General features: G+C 43.9%; 1 protein-coding gene across 1 annotated transcript in view; it reads right to left on the bottom strand.

Annotated features, from left to right (window-relative positions):
- LOC147901256 (FKBP-like peptidyl-prolyl cis-trans isomerase family protein) overlaps positions 1 to 16976 on the bottom strand; it is a 70762-nt gene that overhangs the window by 29503 nt on the left and 24283 nt on the right. The window contains exon 4 of the mRNA XM_087375937.1: positions 2574 to 2682. Coding sequence (XP_087232063.1) covers positions 2574 to 2682 — 109 coding nt within the window. The remainder of the gene's footprint in view (positions 1 to 2573; positions 2683 to 16976) is intronic.

Below are 16976 nucleotides of genomic sequence, written 5' to 3'. Positions count from 1 at the left end.
CACAAAAAGCTGTCTATTATCTTTATTTTTATTCCCAATAGAGGCAGGAGCATCCTTATTGGGCATCTGAGCCACCAAAGTAGCAGGAGGCATTTTATGCTGACTCATTGGACACTGTGAAGCCATGTGCCCAAATTTTTTAGATTCAAAACAAGCCCCTGCAAACAATCCCCATTTCAATTTATAAAATGAACTTCCCATGTCAACATTGTTCACCGTGACTGAATAAGACTCCGGTGTGGGATTATCAGTATCCCAAAGGATGCAAAATCGATTAGAGTTGCCGTTAGGCCGCGGTGGGCAAACCACTTTGCCTAAAGTTGCTGCAATTTTAGGCAAGAGTGAAGCCACGCATTGCGGGAAGTCTACAACTTCAACCCAAACCAGACATCAATGTTGAATCAGAGCCTGATAATCCCTTGTGGGGGACCATGGCAAAACGTGCACCATTTGCTGCCTAAAAAAGGTGGTGAATGTTCCAAAAGCATTTGCCTGTGAATCTCATCTACCATTATGACCTCAAAGAAGCCTCTGGCTGCATAGTATATCTTACGAACAAACGAGCCAGCCAGTGTTTGGGTCAACCAGTTGCCTACCTCTGCAACGGGTGGCATCCGACTTGGGAAAAATAAAATAACTGCATTTTTTGCATATTCTCTAACTGGATCCACAATTTCATCCACTTCAACCATGAGACCAACCGATGGAACTGAGTCTTTCCACTCTTTCCTTGTGTCTGCAGATCCTTTGTGCATGACATCATACACCAGTTGTGCTTCAACAAAATCATGCACGGGGTCATGCTGACCCTCAGCCTGCTTTTGCTTTTTGCATTGAGCCGATCGATCCTTTTGAAAAGTTTTTTCATAAGAGTATTCAGCCATATCTTCTGAAGAAGATGGAACCCAAAAAGGGGGTACCTATAAAGTGATAAAAGAGAAAAAAAAGACAGCCCACAAGGCAGAAGGAAATAGTGTATTTGCAAGGAGAAGAAGAGGAAAGAGATATTTAGGGATTTAGAGAGAAAAAACCAGAAAAAGATCCAAGATGAACTAGAAAAACGGAGAAAAAAGAGAAGTTCTGGCGATGGAAAGACAAAGGTAATCAGGTAGATACAAGCAGAATGTGAATTCGAACTAGAAGAAGTGCCTCCCACAACGTGCAGGTCCCACCAGTGTGAGCAACAACAGTCCGTATAACCGTACGGTTCCGTACTGACTGTACAAAAACTGTACGGGCAAGAAGGGGATCGAGGCTGGATTGTGAAGGGTTTGAACGGCAGGCAAGAGACGGGCAGAAGGGTGCTGGCTTGTACGAACGGACGTACAGAACATAGGCTATACGAAAAGCACACGACAACCATACGGGTCCTGAACGAAGACAGTACGAAACCCCACGGGAGCTGTACGGCACCTAACGAAAACTGTACGGAAAGTACATGGGGACTGTACGACAGACTAGGATGGGGCTGAGCAAGAGCTCTCCTCTCATCCGCTCTCTCTCTCTCTCTCTCACACACACACACACATACATAAATATATTCCTTCTCACACACACACACACTTTTTTTTTTGTGAAATCTTTGATTGATTATATTATATGAGTAGCAACCTCAAAATAAGGTGCTACGATTACATCAACTGAAAATTTCAGTATATGCCGAAAAGACCTCATGATCTATGCAGCGGGTCTTCAAGCAATCAAAGAAAGATTGCTGCAGAGAATGCCTAAAAATGCCAAACAGAGAGAAAGTAGGATCACCAAAGACTTTACAATTCCTATATGTCCATAAAGCCAATAGTGCCCAGTAGCGAACCCAAACGAAGAAAATATAAAACTCCGGTCTAGATGGATGAAACCCAAATAGCCAGAAGAACTTCCCAAACGGAACAGATGGAAATCTTGCTTGCAGGCGCTATCGAAGACACACACACACACACACACACACACATATATACATACATACGTACGTACGTGTGTCTGTGCACGCGCGTTTGAGTTCTTTTGCATTTGAGTTCTTTTGACACAAACAAAAGTGTATGTGTGTATGTGCACGAGTGCACATACACACATGCAATGAAGCTTATACTTTGTTTCGGATCTTCAAGGGGCCTATCCTTCAAAAACCCCTTATTTACCTCCAAAATGCAGCAGCTAAGAAAGAGTAAGCAGGGTTATGACATTCCTTTCTTGTACTAACTAGAGTTTCGTAAATGGGCATCCCAAATGCCATGCTATCTGATTGCACCCCAGCATCCCCAATCAATAATTAAATTGCATTATTTTCTGCTATGCACTTGACTTTGCATATTCCCAGCAAATCTCGCCCTCCAACACATCCGTCCTCAATTCTTTCATTCTTTTCCGCTCGCCTATCCAAGTATTTCCATCATTGTGATGTTATTGCAATACGCATGCAAATGCATCACCAAGCTACACGCACTACATGTCTGCTCAAAGTATGTCTTATATGCAACTATATGGGCATTCATGTTCCAAAAGGTATTAAGATAGAGGAGAAAGTGCAGTTATCTACAACTTCATTTTACATTAAAGAATGTTAGTGAAAGAACCTGGAATCATTGCATTGATGCCAACTCGGGTTCTGGCAGGCTGACCTTGCTGATAGGTGCTATCCACTCGACGGCCAGACTCATTGTATCCTATATAGTGAAATGTAATCTGCAACAGTGCTTCAACTATTCAGATTAGTTTGAGGAGATATCAAACCCTTCCAAATTTACACATTGAAGCTGGCAGCCTCAAAAAGGGAATTGAAGCAAAAACAAACAAAGCCAAGCATGTATGGATCAAAAATAAAGACACATCAAAAACAAATATAGTACATGCCTTCATAAGACCAGAATATCTCCAATCTTACAAATTCAATTTTTTATAGAAGAAGCGAAAGAGAAAAGGAAAGGTAGTTTGTAAGTGACCTCCGACATGTTACGAGTAAATAAGATAAATAAAATAAAAATGACTAAAGAAAAGCTATGCATTGTTCTCATTAGTACCTGAGCTTAAGGTGGCATCTGGGTCTCAAAAGATTCCAGAATCTCTTGGGTAAACCCAGTGCTTCCTAAGCTTTGAAATCCCATCAAAACAAATATAGTAAATATTTTATTCATAAAGCAGAAACAGCTTGAGAATTCAACCTTCCCAATTGCTAAAATACTCTGCAAATCGTAAACAATCATCCTCTGCCAAGAAAGCTTTACCAAAGGCCTCCCCTTAGCAGTTTGTAAACTTATAAAAAATCCGAAAAGAATTTGCTAGGCCCATGAAGTCATTTATCTATAAACTTCTTACCAGAGTCTCTTGAAGCATCTATAGATCATCGAAAAGTCATGTAGTGTGACATGATATATGTGAATCAAAGATAGCATGCAAGAGGGTATTATACATTAGGTGCCCTACATCTTTAACTAATCCGAAATTGGGGAACAAAGCACCCCATTAAAAAAGGCGTTCATTATATGGATACATTTGTTCTAATTAGTAACAGTTGGTCAGTGTATTATTTTAGCGAGCTGGATTAACTGCAAGTCACTTGAATCAGTTTTCATTTAGACATTGCACCTTTATGTTAAAATGTTAAGGATCACTAACCCACATGTGAGCCCCCATATGAGGAAGACAATTGGCAGTAGATCTCAGTAAGAAATTGGGTTCTAAGAGATGCAGAAGCCCTTGCCATCATCATTGGCACCACTGCCGATTCAGTTCTTCCACACATACAACTTGCAGATACTGCATTTAGAGCTTGAAGCGTGTTGAAAAACACGTACGAGGTCAACAATGCGGCTCGGATCCTCAATCTCGAAATAGAGTTATACAACATCAAGATGGAAGAGGGAGATTCGGTCCAAGAGCACGTTGCAAAGATGGAGATATTCTGTGGTCAACTAGTGGCAGTTGGCCAGAAAATGGAGTCTTCACAAATTGCTCATCTCCTTCTTGTTATGCTTTATCACAGCTACAAAAGCTGATTGTAGAACAGCTTGGAGCACCAGTCACTTTTCAAGAGCTGGTGCCCTTGCTTCTGCAAAGAAGAGGTGAGAGAGAAGAAGTTTTAGACAGCCAGTGACAAGGCGTTCCTTCTAAAAGGGAAAGGCAAGGGCAGGCCTGACAAAGGTAAGCCTCAAGAAGACTCCTAGGACAACAAGACGAGAGAATCCAAGAAGAAGAAAAGTTTCTCTACTAGGAAAAGCTTGGCATTTTGCCAAACGTTGTCCCAAGAGAAGGCTGATCAAAAGATTCCACCAACTCAAGGAGGATTCAAAATCAAAAACAAAGACAGACAGTGCCAATCTCGTTGTTCGTCATCAGAAGAATGTTCACATTATCCATGAATGATGGAGGTGACGCTTGGTATGCGGACAGTGGTGCTTCTAAGCACATGGAAAAAACAAAGGAGTGTTTCAAGAACTCCACTCGAAATCAGTTGTGACAATTGGAGACAATAGAACATGCCCATTCAAAGGGATTGGAAGTGTTGCCTTCTTGACCAGAAGTGGTGCGGAGCATCTGTTACATGAGGTACTTTTGTTGTAACTTACACATCAAGACTTTGGCATAAGCAGTTCGGACATATCAACACCAATACCCTCAATACAATGAGAAGGCAAAATGATGGATGCACTTCCACAACTCTCTATCAGTCAGGGGATCTACAGCGCTTGCATGGAAGGCAAACATCACCAGAACCTATTCTTGGCGGAGGCCATGCCCATGCATAGGGCCATTGAAGCATTAGAGTTGGTTCATTCATACATTTGTGGGCCCATGCCTACAAATTCATTATCAAGGTCTTCCTATTTCCTCACATTCACTGATGATTTCAACAGGGTGATTTGGGTCTTCTGCATTTCGAAGAAGTCTCAAGCCTTCGACAAGTCAACGAATGGCTTGTGAAGATAGAGGAGACTAACAAAAAATTGAAGACATTTCGCAAAGACAAGGGGAAGAGTTTACATCTGATGAGTTCCTTGCATTCTACAACAAACATGGGATAAAGAGGCAACTCTCCACAGCACGGAAACCCAACAAAACAGGGTGCCAAAAGAAAGAAGAGATCCATTGTCAACATGGGCTTGAGAATATTGAGAGCAAAAGATCTTCCATGGTCATTTTGGGCACGATCATCTTGGGCAGAAGTGGTCCATCCACATCATGTATTGGATCTCAATCAAAGTAGTTGAATTGAAGACTGCTCTGCATAAACCCATTGTTGCTCATTTGAGAGTTTTTGGTTCCGATACACTAGTTCATATGCACAAGGATATTAAAACGAAGCTAGATCCTGCACAACAAGAAGTGTGTCGTCATCGGGTATAACGAAGAGTGAGACGCTTATTGCCTATAGAACAAAGAAACAAAGAAACTATCAGTCAATCAGGATGTGGTCTTTCAAGAGACTAGCTACCTACCAGACAATGAAGTAGCTTCTTCATCGACACTACTTCTAGCCTCTACATCCTCATCATCCCCATCTCATAGCCGGAAAGCCCCAACTACACCATCCATTCAAGCTCCTCCTTTAGTTGATTCAAAATTCAGAGACAGTCCGAACAGTACATGAAGACGCTTGACGATGCAAGAATCAATGACATTCTTGAGAGTGGTTAGAAGGGAGATAGAAGGTCTTGACAGCTATAGAAGACTCCTGTTACGCTCAAGTTGAGGTAACATGACCTCGGAGGGTCAGTGGACAATTTCTTTTAAAAGATCAATGTTTGTACTATATTTATTGGGCGTCATGCAAATGGTCAAAGTGATTAATGTCAAGGTCCTTGATGAGGGTGACAAGGCACTGACTAAATGGGTCTAAGGCTATGGGTCTGACTAAATGGGTCTAAGGCTATGGGTCTTAAATGCATTAAATGTGTAAATGTGCCTAGGGGCAAGTGAACAATGGATATCCCAAGAGAGGGGTTTATGGTGCATTTAAGAGGTACCCTAGAATGACATGTGGCAGACTAGATCCATCTAGGGATTTGTGGGCTCTGTTGTGGGCATGTAGAAGCTGAACAGAGCGAATCTCTTGCTCATGCTTACGCAAAGGTTGGCTGGGTGGATAATCTCTGTGCTTGCACCCGTGATATCACTGTCAAGGTTTCAATTTTCAGAAATCGTGGTTTTGCATGTTCTATTTGGTATCAAAGCTGCATCAGAAAAGGAGCGAAGTTGGGGAATTTGCAGTCGGGTGACGATTTGGGGAGTGTGTGTCTTCTTCGATGAATAAGAAGCCTACGTTACAAACTCTCCTAGACTGCATGGTGCAAGCGCTAACGTGTCTAGTGAAAGACTCGCGTCACCTCCTACTTTCATAGCTTTAGAGACATATTCGAATTTCACAGGAGGAATCTAAGAGCACCAAGCAAAGATACGTATCACGTGAGAATACGCAGCGCAGTTTAGTTGTGTCTCAAACTGGCCTGAGTGTGATAATGGAGAAAGCCATGGCAGAAGTGGTACGTAAACGGTGATAGAATCTTCCTTGCATCGGCTCTTTTCTAGCAGGAAACAACGAGGAGATTACATTTGCCACGCTTTAATAAAAGAAAGACGTTTCTAACATGCGTTAAGAAACTGTAGCGACACTTCTTGAGAAGTAGTTCACAGGAATTTGGATGCTACAACAGTGAGGTTCTGAAGCAGAGACGTCACTGTTACGCTCTAGCCGAGGTAGCATGACCTCGGAAGAATCAGTCGACATTTCCCTTATAGGATCTATTTTTTGTAATATATGTGTTTGCGCTTTATGTAAATGATCGGGAGGGATTAATGTCAAGGTCCTAGGTGAGGGCTGATAGCACCGGACTAGATAGATCTGAGACCAGGGGCCTAGTGCAAAGAATGTGCCTAGGGGCAAGGAATTAAATGCATCCCAAGAGAGGGGTGAAATGTTGCATTAGAAAGGCCCTATATGGATGACATGTGGCATCTAGATCTATCTAGGGAATTGGGGTCTGTCAAGGCTTGAGTGAGAATGAAGAATTTGGATTGACGTGAATTTTGTATGGTTCTCTCTCTCATGCTGGAAGCTTTGGCAGTTTGGCTGGGTGGACAAGAGAGGTGCTACTCCCGTGATCGGAACTAGAGACTAAGATAGAAAAGAGTGGTAACATTTTGGTATCAGAGCGGAAGGTTGGAAGGAAGGGTAGAATGGACGAACGGGCTGTTGGAGCGATCCGTCGAGGGTTGTGACAGGGTGACGCTCGCGTGCGGACCTGCGTATTGGCGGGGTGCTGGATTACCATGAGGGCAAGGGTCCGTCTGACGATCGCGTCAGTTGGTATTACGATTGCGTAAGCTGGACGGAGCTTCTTTGGAGAGGAAGCGAACGAAGAAGTTGCTGACGAGCGACGAAGGATAGCAGATTCGCCATTCTTTTACGTACGCGTCCAAAAAAAAAAGGTGCCTAGGCACTCGAACGATCGCCTGGCGTGGAGCGTAGACCGTGTCACGACGCCTTTTGGGAATTCAACGGAGAAGTGGTAACATCAGAGTAGCGCAGCGGAAGCGTGGTGTCACGAATGACTTCGAGTGATCGCTGAAGGCACGGCGCCAATCGGAGAACTACCGACTACAAAGGGTAACCAAGGGTAGACCAGGCCCGTAGGTGATAACAGACAGTCGTGCAGGCTGCAAGCTGCAGAATTCGAATTCCAGGGGGGCCTTCTACCTATTTTCCCTTTTGGGTTTGGATCGAAATTCATAGACCAGGAAGGTTCTTTGTCATTTCTGTCGATTCTGTGTTTTTTTCCCTGGTTGGTTGCTGATACTCCGTTTGCGTGAAAAGCGACAAGTATGCATAGAATTTAATGCTGTAGTAAGGACAGACTATGCTTGAGAATATGCCTGTGGGCTTCAGTCAGAGTGAAATGCAGTAGTTTCCCTAGTATAGGGAAAGGCGGGATTGAATATATATGCCTGTGTCAAATACGTAATCAGTGTGCATAAGGGATTGCAGGAATTCCCTAGTATAGGGAATGGTGTTCAGAGTGTCAGTACCCTGAATTGTGTCAGCTTGTGATTACAGTGTTCTTGTGATTACAGTGTTCTAGGGGAGTTTTTAAAAAAAAAAAAAAAAAAACCCCAAAACAAAACGCCTACTGAACTAAATGGAAGCAGAAGAAGGGGCTTCCAGGAGGGACCCTGGTGAATCAGGAGTCCGGCCGACCCAGCAGGGATCGCGCCCAGTAGCTCATACTTTATCTGGCAGAATTGCATTGTTGGAGGATGCCTTACAACAGTTGTTAGCGCAGCAATTACAAGCCAATGCAGGGCAGTCCGAACTTAGGAGAGCATTACAGAGTATGTCTGCCAGACCTTCTCGAGAGGAGAAGGGAAAGGCTCCAATGGAACCGGAGTCTAGTGTTCATACGGTCGAGCCTAGGAAGGCTAAAGTGCCAATTATTGCCAATTACAGACCGGAAAAGTATTCTGGTCGGATGAACGACCGTAGTTCTGATGTCATTGAGACCTGGCTACACAAATGGGATGAGGCGTTCGCCATTTGTGAGATCAGAAATGACATCAAAAAGATCCGCGAGGCCACCCATATGTTTAGTGAGGCAGCGGATCGGTGGTGGATTAAGCAACAAAAAGATGGTATAGCATCCACTACCTGGGAGGGGTTTAAAAGAGAGTTCAGGAAACACTTCTTACCTCCTGACGAGGCATCCAGAGCTTGGGATCAATATAGGAACCTGCGTCAGAGAAATTTATCAGTGGCAGAATACACTGATAAGTTTCGAGAGAGTGTAATGAAGGTTGACGAACCCCTGCCTCAATCAATCCAAGTGAAAGATTTCATATTTGGATTGAATGACCGAATAAAAATGGAAGTTCGGGCTAAGTACGCGAACACGCTAGATGATGCAATAGCTATAGCCTTGAACTACGAGGATGCCAAGGGCAGCAAGCCAAGTGGGTTTGCACAGGTCGGAACCCAGTATGGGTATCCAAAGAAATCTGGGTTTAAGAAGAAGTGGACTAGTAAAGGGAGTGGTTCGCAGCCGAGTGGTCAAGCCAAGCAGGAGAGACCGGCTGAAACTCCTAAACCAAGTACCACCATTGGAGTGAAGAGAAAAGTAACTCCAATGGCAGCCCGGGCTTGGTCTAAGTCTCCCTTGAACCCGGAACAAAGGGAAAAAGCGAGGAGAGAAGGCTTATGCTTTGGTTGCCTTCAACCTCATCAGTGGAGAGATTGTCCACGTAATAAAGATCGTCGGATGGCTGAGATGGTGATCTCAGAGTGCGACGTGGAGATGCAGGGAAGTCCCAGAGCAGAAGAGATGCAGATTCAGCTAGCGGGATCTTCTCAGAGGTTAGTACCTTGTTTGTTCTGTGTGTCTGTTACTAAGTTAGTGACGAGTGCACCTGATAACATCCTATCTAAGCCCGCAGCAACGGGGTATAGAGCCTTCAATGATACGGAGCTAATCAAAATGAAAGGGCAAGTGGCCAGTCATGATGTCATTGTGTTGTTTGACTCAGCGTCAACTCACAATGTGATTAACTCCAAGCTCGTGAAGAGGCTGAAATTAAAGACAAGTCCATCTGACTATGCGTATACAGTCAGGATGGCCGATGGAAGTTCAACTGAAGTATGGGACCAAAGGGTTACCCAGTTGGAGCTTCGGATTCAGGACTATGCTAAGAAGCTTGATTTTGAAATAACCAAGCTTGCTCATGCGGATATAGCCCTGGGAATGGCGTGGCATTCTAGGAAGAATCCAGCCATTGATTGGAAAAAGCACGTATATCAATTCAAGATGAATGATGTGCTTTATGTCTTGCGAGGTGGAAAAGATATACCTCAGGGACCGTTGGTTTCCGTGATGGAAATCAGAAAGGCTCAAGTAGAGTTTTTGTACCTTTGCACCGCATCGGTAGAGCCGGTGGATGAGTCTTCGGCTAGCACTGATGTTACGCAAAGTGGTGAGATGGCCAAGCTGGCTAATCGTATAACAGAGGAGTTCTCTGAATGCTTTAGGGATGAACTACCTTATGGGTTACCTCCAGAGCGGAAAGTTCAGCATAAGATTGAACTGATCCCGGGGGCAGAGCCTGTAAATAGACCTCCCTATAGAATGAGTTTTACGGAAGAAGCGGAGGTGCGTAGACAACTGGAAGAATACCTCAAGCTGGGGCAGATTCAACCAAGTTTCTCACCTTTTGCTTCGCCAGTGATATTAAAAAGGAAAAAGGATGATACGTTTCGCCTCTGTATAGATTACAGAGCATTGAATAATATCACTGTTAAGCACAGGTATCCGATGGCTCGGATTGATGATTTGCTAGATGCATTACATGGAGCCGTGATTTTCAGCAAGATAGATCTTAAGTGCGGCTATCATCAGATCCGGATTAGAGCCGAGGATGTGCATAAAACCGCTTTTAGGAGCAGGTTTGGTCATTATGAGTTTTTGGTAATGCCCTTCGGACTTACCAATGCTCCGGCGACCTTCGTCATGCTTATGAACGATTTACTACGTCCGTATATCGGAAAGTTCGTAGTACATTTTATTGACGACATTTTGATATTCAGTAAAAGTCTTACTGAACATCGTGAACACTTAAGGATAGTGTTCAGTACTTTGAGGAAAGCCAGTCTTTATGTGAATAAAAAGAAAACTATACTGTGTATGGTTAGGCTTGAGTACTTAGGATTCATAATTACTCCACAGGGGGTAGAAATGGATCCGAAGAAAGTGGCTGCGATACTAACTTGGCCAATCCCTCAGAGTCTGACCGCGTTGCGATCATTCTTGGGATTTGTCCAGTTTTATAGAAGGCATATCAAAGGATATTCCGAAATAGTATCGCCATTGACTGATCTGACCTCAGATAAAGTACCTTTTATTTGGGGACAGAATCAACAAGAAAGTTTTAACACCATAAAACAAGCTGTAGTCTCAGGACCGGTGTTAAAAATAGTTGATCCCCAGAAACCGTTGTTCCTAGAAACCGATGCAAGTGGCATTGCGGTAGGAGCAGTTCTCCTTCAAGAGGGAAGGCCAGTAGCCTTCGAAAGCAAGAAGCTTTCTCCCTCTCAAAGGAATTGGCCAACTCATGAATTGGAGTTGTATGCTGTTATCCATGCTTTGAAAACATGGAGGCATTATCTGTATGGTTCAGAGTTTTATGTGGATGTGGATCATGATACTCTGAAACATTTCTGTAAACAGCCTGACTTGAGGGGCCGCCAAGCTAGGTGGGCAGAGCTCATGCAGGAGTTTAATCTTACGATTCGGTACCGAAGAGGAAAAGACAATAAGGTAGCTGATGCGTTGTCTCGCATTATGCACAACCTGAGTTTCACGGTATTAGAGAGTGCTCTAATGACCGAGATCAGAGAAACTCAAAAGGTGGACGAGTTTGTCCAGAGCTTATGGCCTAAGGCTCATGTGTTAAAACCCGGGGAAAATGAAAAGGATGACCTGGCATCCAGAAAAGGCCAAACTTATGCAAGATATACCATAAGGGATGGTATGCTAGTTAGAAATGGCAAGGTTGTAGTACCTGGTCAGAATGATCTCAGGCAGAGAGTCATTCGACAATGCCATGATAGCCCGTGTGCGGGACATCCAGGTGTCGAGAAGACATATGATCTCGTGAAGCGAGATTTCTTTTGGCCAAAGATGAAAAAACATATTCATGAATATGTGACACGGTGTTTCTCGTGTCAGGTAAGTAAGGCCGAGCGGGTGAAGCCACCCGGACTTTTGCAGCCCTTGGAAATACCACTAAGTAAGTGGGAGAGCATTTCCATGGATTTCATTGTAGGGTTACCTGCAACGCAAGGAGGGTATAACTCTATCCTTGTGGTGGTTGATCGTCTAACCAAGATGGCTCACTTCATTCCGACTAGAGAGTCTGTTAGTGCCCCGCAAGTAGCGGATTTGTTTATTAGACATATATTTCGTCTGCATGGATTGCCTAGATCCATAGTGTCAGACAGAGATGTCAGGTTTACCGGTCACTTTTGGACAGCGGTATTTGAGACACTAAGGACTGAGTTGGGAATGAGTAGTGGGGATCATCCTGAGACGGATGGTCAGACGGAGAGAGTCAACCAGACTTTAGAGGATATGCTGAGAGCATATGTGTCATTGAGGCAACATACATGGGACAAGTGGTTGCCATTGTTGGAGTTTGCCTACAATGACAGGAAACATTCATCTACTGGGTTCAGTCCGTTTGAGCTGAACTATGGTTATAGACCAGCCAATCCAACTATAGTTGGAGTACCTCAGAAAGTGCCTAGTGCCGCGAACTTTGTAGTTCAGATGCGAGAGATGCTAGCACTTGCGAGAGCTAATATCCGCCAGGCTATGGATAGAGCCAAGGTGTATGCGGATGAAAATCGGTCTATAAGAGTATTTGAAGAAGGAGAAAAAGTTTTTCTCAGAATTCCTTCGCACTCGAAGTCGTTGACTTCAGGAGAGTGTGCTAAGTTATCACCTCGATACTGTGGGCCGTGGTTAATTCTGAAAAGAATAGGCAGTGTAGCCTATAAATTAGAATTGCCACAAGGGTGTAAGGTGCACCCGGTTTTTCATGTTTCACGTTTAAAGAAATTTTTACATACTGGTGACTCACTAATCGAAGGTGTGGTTTTGTTTCAGGAGATAGAGGATATTGCAAGGCGCAAACCAACAAGAATCCTGGACCGAGGAACAATGCAAATACGAAATCGGAAGATACCCACGGTGTTGGTTGCATGGCATGGTCAGCCTCTATCCGAAGCTACCTGGGAATCCGTATATCAGTTGCGGAGAGTGTTCCCAAACTTTATCATCGAGGACGCTGATGTCTGAAGAGGGAAGGAATGTTACGCTCTAGCCGAGGTAGCATGACCTCGGAAGAATCAGTCGACATTTCCCTTATAGGATCTATTTTTTGTAATATATGTGTTTGCGCTTTATGTAAATGATCGGGAGGGATTAATGTCAAGGTCCTAGGTGAGGGCTGATAGCACCGGACTAGATAGATCTGAGACCAGGGGCCTAGTGCAAAGAATGTGCCTAGGGGCAAGGAATTAAATGCATCCCAAGAGAGGGGTGAAATGTTGCATTAGAAAGGCCCTATATGGATGACATGTGGCATCTAGATCTATCTAGGGAATTGGGGTCTGTCAAGGCTTGAGTGAGAATGAAGAATTTGGATTGACGTGAATTTTGTATGGTTCTCTCTCTCATGCTTGAAGCTTTGGCAGTTTGGCTGGGTGGACAAGAGAGGTGCTACTCCCGTGATCGGAACTAGAGACTAAGATAGAAAAGAGTGGTAACAGTCACTTTCACTAGAAGAAGGGCTTTAGTGAAACTTCTAGGGTGGACCCCGTAGGATCAGGAGTCCGGCTGACCCGACAAGTGTCGCGTCCAGCAGGCCATACATTGTCTAGTAGAATTGCATTATTAAAGGATGCCTTGCAACAGATCTTAGCTCAGCAATTGCAAGCAAATGTAGGGCAATCCGAGCTCAGAAAAATGGTTCATAGTATGTCTACTAGACCATCTCATGAAGAGAAAGGTAAAGCTCCAATGGAGCCTGAAACCAGTGTTCATACAGTCGAGCCTAGGAGGGCTAAGGTGCTTAATATTACCAATTATAGGCCAGAAAAGTATTCTAATCGGATGTTTGACCGTAGTTTCGATATCATAGAGACCTAGTTGCACAAATGGGATGAGGCCTTCGCCATTTGTGAAATCACGAATGATATGAAGAAAATCCGCGAGGCCACTCACATGTTTAATGAGGCAGCAGATAGATGGTGGATAAAATAGCAGAAAGATGAAGTGGCATCCACTACTTGGAGGGGTTTAAAAAAGAATTTAGAAAACACTTCTTACCTCTTGACGAAGCATCCCAAGCTTGGGATCAGTATAGAAACCTTCGTCAGATAAATTTATAAGTGGCTGAATACACTGATAAGTTCAAAGAAAGTGTAATGAAAATTTATAAACTTGTACCTCAGTCGGTATAGATAAAAGATTTTATCTTTGGACTGAACGGCCGGATCAAGATGGAAGTTCGGGCTAAGTATGTGAACACGCTAGATGAAGCAATTGCCATAGCCTTGAACTATGAGGATGCCAAAGAAAACAGACCAAGCTACCTCAGTCGGTACAGGTAAAAGATTTTATCTGAATGATCGGATCAAGGTGGACGTTCAGGCTAAGTATGCGAACACGCTAGATGAAGCAATTGCCATAGCCTTGAACTATGAGAATGCCAAAGGAAATAAACCAAGTGGGTTTGTGCAGGTTGGGACTCGGTATGTACCCGAAGAGAACTGGGTTTAAGAAGAAGTGGATTAGCAAAGGAAGTGCCTCACAGCCTAGTGGACAAGCCTTCTTAGAGGTCAGTACCTATTTTGTTATGTGTGTCTCTTGCTAAGTTAGTAAACAATACACATGATAATATCCTATCAAAGCCCACAGCAACGGGGTATACAGCCTTTAATGATACGGAGCTAATTAAGATGAGGGGCAAGTAGCCAATCATGACGCCATTGTGTTGTTTGACTCAACGTCAAAGCACAATGTAATGAACTCCAAGCTTGTAAAGAGGCTGAAATTAAAGACAATCCCATCTGACTATGCATATACAGTTGTTAGAAATTAACCCAATAGAGGGTACGCACAGCGGAAGACTGATAGTAATGCCCAGGAGCTCACACAGTGTGGTGTGGGATATGGAATCACAAACTTCTTAACTTATGTGCATAAAATAGATGTGCACACCCATCAATAGACAATGAACCAGCCAGATAGAGAAACCACCAAAAATAATATCTTTCCGTCCAAAACTATGGACACAATACAAAAGAGAGAGATCCAGAGTCCCACCAATGGTGTGGTCCTCTGATCTTACCACAAGGTACTTCTCCTATCTGCTGGCTATCTCTAGACTCAAGCCCGCGTGCTCCACCTTGAGCGTAAGTAGACTTTCCGTCCAGATCCCTTCCACCTTGCTGTCTTTGCACCAGCCTAGGTGGGCAGCACTCTGAGCTAGGTCTGCAGCTCTACAGCTCACTTGTCTCCTTCTAGATAGAGGCCCACAAGTGGCTGATCTGCTGCTCCTTCTGCTCCCTGAACTGCTGCTCCAAGTGATGATCAAATGAGGGCTGGAGGCTCTCCTTTTATAGGCCCCAAGGAGGCTGACCAAAAACCGACCAGCCTGCAGCAAACTGGCCGACCAGTCTGTGGCTGGTCCAGCCCTGTAAGGGCTCACAGCCCGGGGCCTTTTGGGCCCACACTTCTAGGGCCTTTAGCCCTCCAATCAAGGCAGGGTCCCAGCCCTATATAACGCATGCCACTACCCACTAGCAGCCCCATTTGGTGCTCCACCTGGCCTCCATGTGGCCAACCTAATCTGCTGGTCTGCCCCGCCCTTCTGCGCCATCTCTTCTGCTAGACAGCCCGCCACGCAGGTGCTTCCAGCCTGCCTATGCCGCCACCTGTGTGCCTCTTTTGCAGGCCCATGGATTCCTGTTTTGACAGCTGCCCACATGGCAGACTGTGTGCTACCCATGTGGCAGCCTCTGCCCTTTCTGAGTGCTGCCCATGTGGCAGCCCCAATATCCCCTGGTCTACCTCCCCCATGCTCTCCTCATATGGGGGCTTATAGATGGGGAGGTGACCATTCCAACAACAGTCAGAATGGCAGACGGAAGTTCAACTGAAGTATGGGACCAAAGGGTTACCTCGTTAGAACTTCGAATTTAGGACTATGCAGAGAAGCTTGATTTTGAAATGACAAAGCTTGCTCACGTAGATATAGCCCTGGGTAAGGCTTGGCATTCTAGGAAGAATCCAGCCATAGATTGGAAAAAACACATTTATCAATTCAAGATGAATGATGTGATGTATGTATTACGAGGTGAAAAAGATATACCTCAAGGACCATTGGTTTTCATAATGGAAGATCGAAAAACTCAAGAAGAGTTTTGTTTCTTTGTACAGCATCGGTAGAACCGATTGATAGTCTTTCAGTTAGCACTGATGTTACCCAAGATGAGGAGATGGCCAAGTTGGCTGATCAAATAGCAGAGGAGTTCTCTGATTGTTTAAGGGATGAGTTACCTTATGGATTACCTCCAAAGCGGAATGTTCAGCATAAGATTGAACTAATCCCGGGGGCAAAACCTGTAAATAGACCTCCCTATAGGTTAAGTTTTACCGAAGAAGCGGAGGCGCGAAGACAACTGGAAGAATACCTCACCCAGTTTCTTACCTTTTGCTTTTCTAGTGATATTGAAGAAAAAGAAAGACAATACTTTTTGCCTCTGTACAGATTACAGAGCATTGAATAATATCATTGTTAAGCACAGGTATCCAATGGCTCAGATCGATCATTTGCTAAATGCATTGCATGGGGCCATAATCTTCAGCAAGATAGATCTTAAGTGTGGCTACCATCAGATCTGAATTAGAGCCGAGGACGTGCATACACCGCTTTTAGAAGCAAGTTTGGACATTATGAGCTTTTGGTAATGCCGTTTGGACTTACTAATGCTCCTGCTACATTCCTCATGCTTATGAACGATTTACTACACCCGTATATCAGAAAGTTTGTAGTACATTTTATTGACGACATTCTTGTTTTTAGCAAAAGTATTGTTGAACATCACGAACACTTAAGAATAGTATTAAATACTTTGAGGAAAGCCAGTCTTTATGTAAATAAAAAGAAAACTGTACTATGTACGGTAAGACTTGAATATTTAGGATTCATTATTACTCCTGAGGAGGTGGAAATGGATCCAAAGAAAGTGGCTGCGATACTGACTTGGCCTATTCCTCAGAGTTTGACCACTTTGCGATCATTTTTGGGATTTGTCCAATTTTATCGAAGGCATATTAAGGGTATTCCGAAATAGTATCTCCATTAACTAATCTAACCTTAGATAAAGTACCTTTTATATGGGGACAGAATCAACAGGAAAGTTTTAACACCAT

This window comes from Dipteris shenzhenensis, chromosome 6 (genome assembly GCF_047967505.1).
Source record: "Dipteris shenzhenensis isolate YYH24624 ecotype China chromosome 6, Dip_SZ_1.0, whole genome shotgun sequence".
Lineage (NCBI taxonomy): Eukaryota > Viridiplantae > Streptophyta > Polypodiopsida > Gleicheniales > Dipteridaceae > Dipteris > Dipteris shenzhenensis.
Note: the sequence above shows the minus strand (reverse complement) of the source record. Positions and strands in the feature narration are given on the sequence as shown.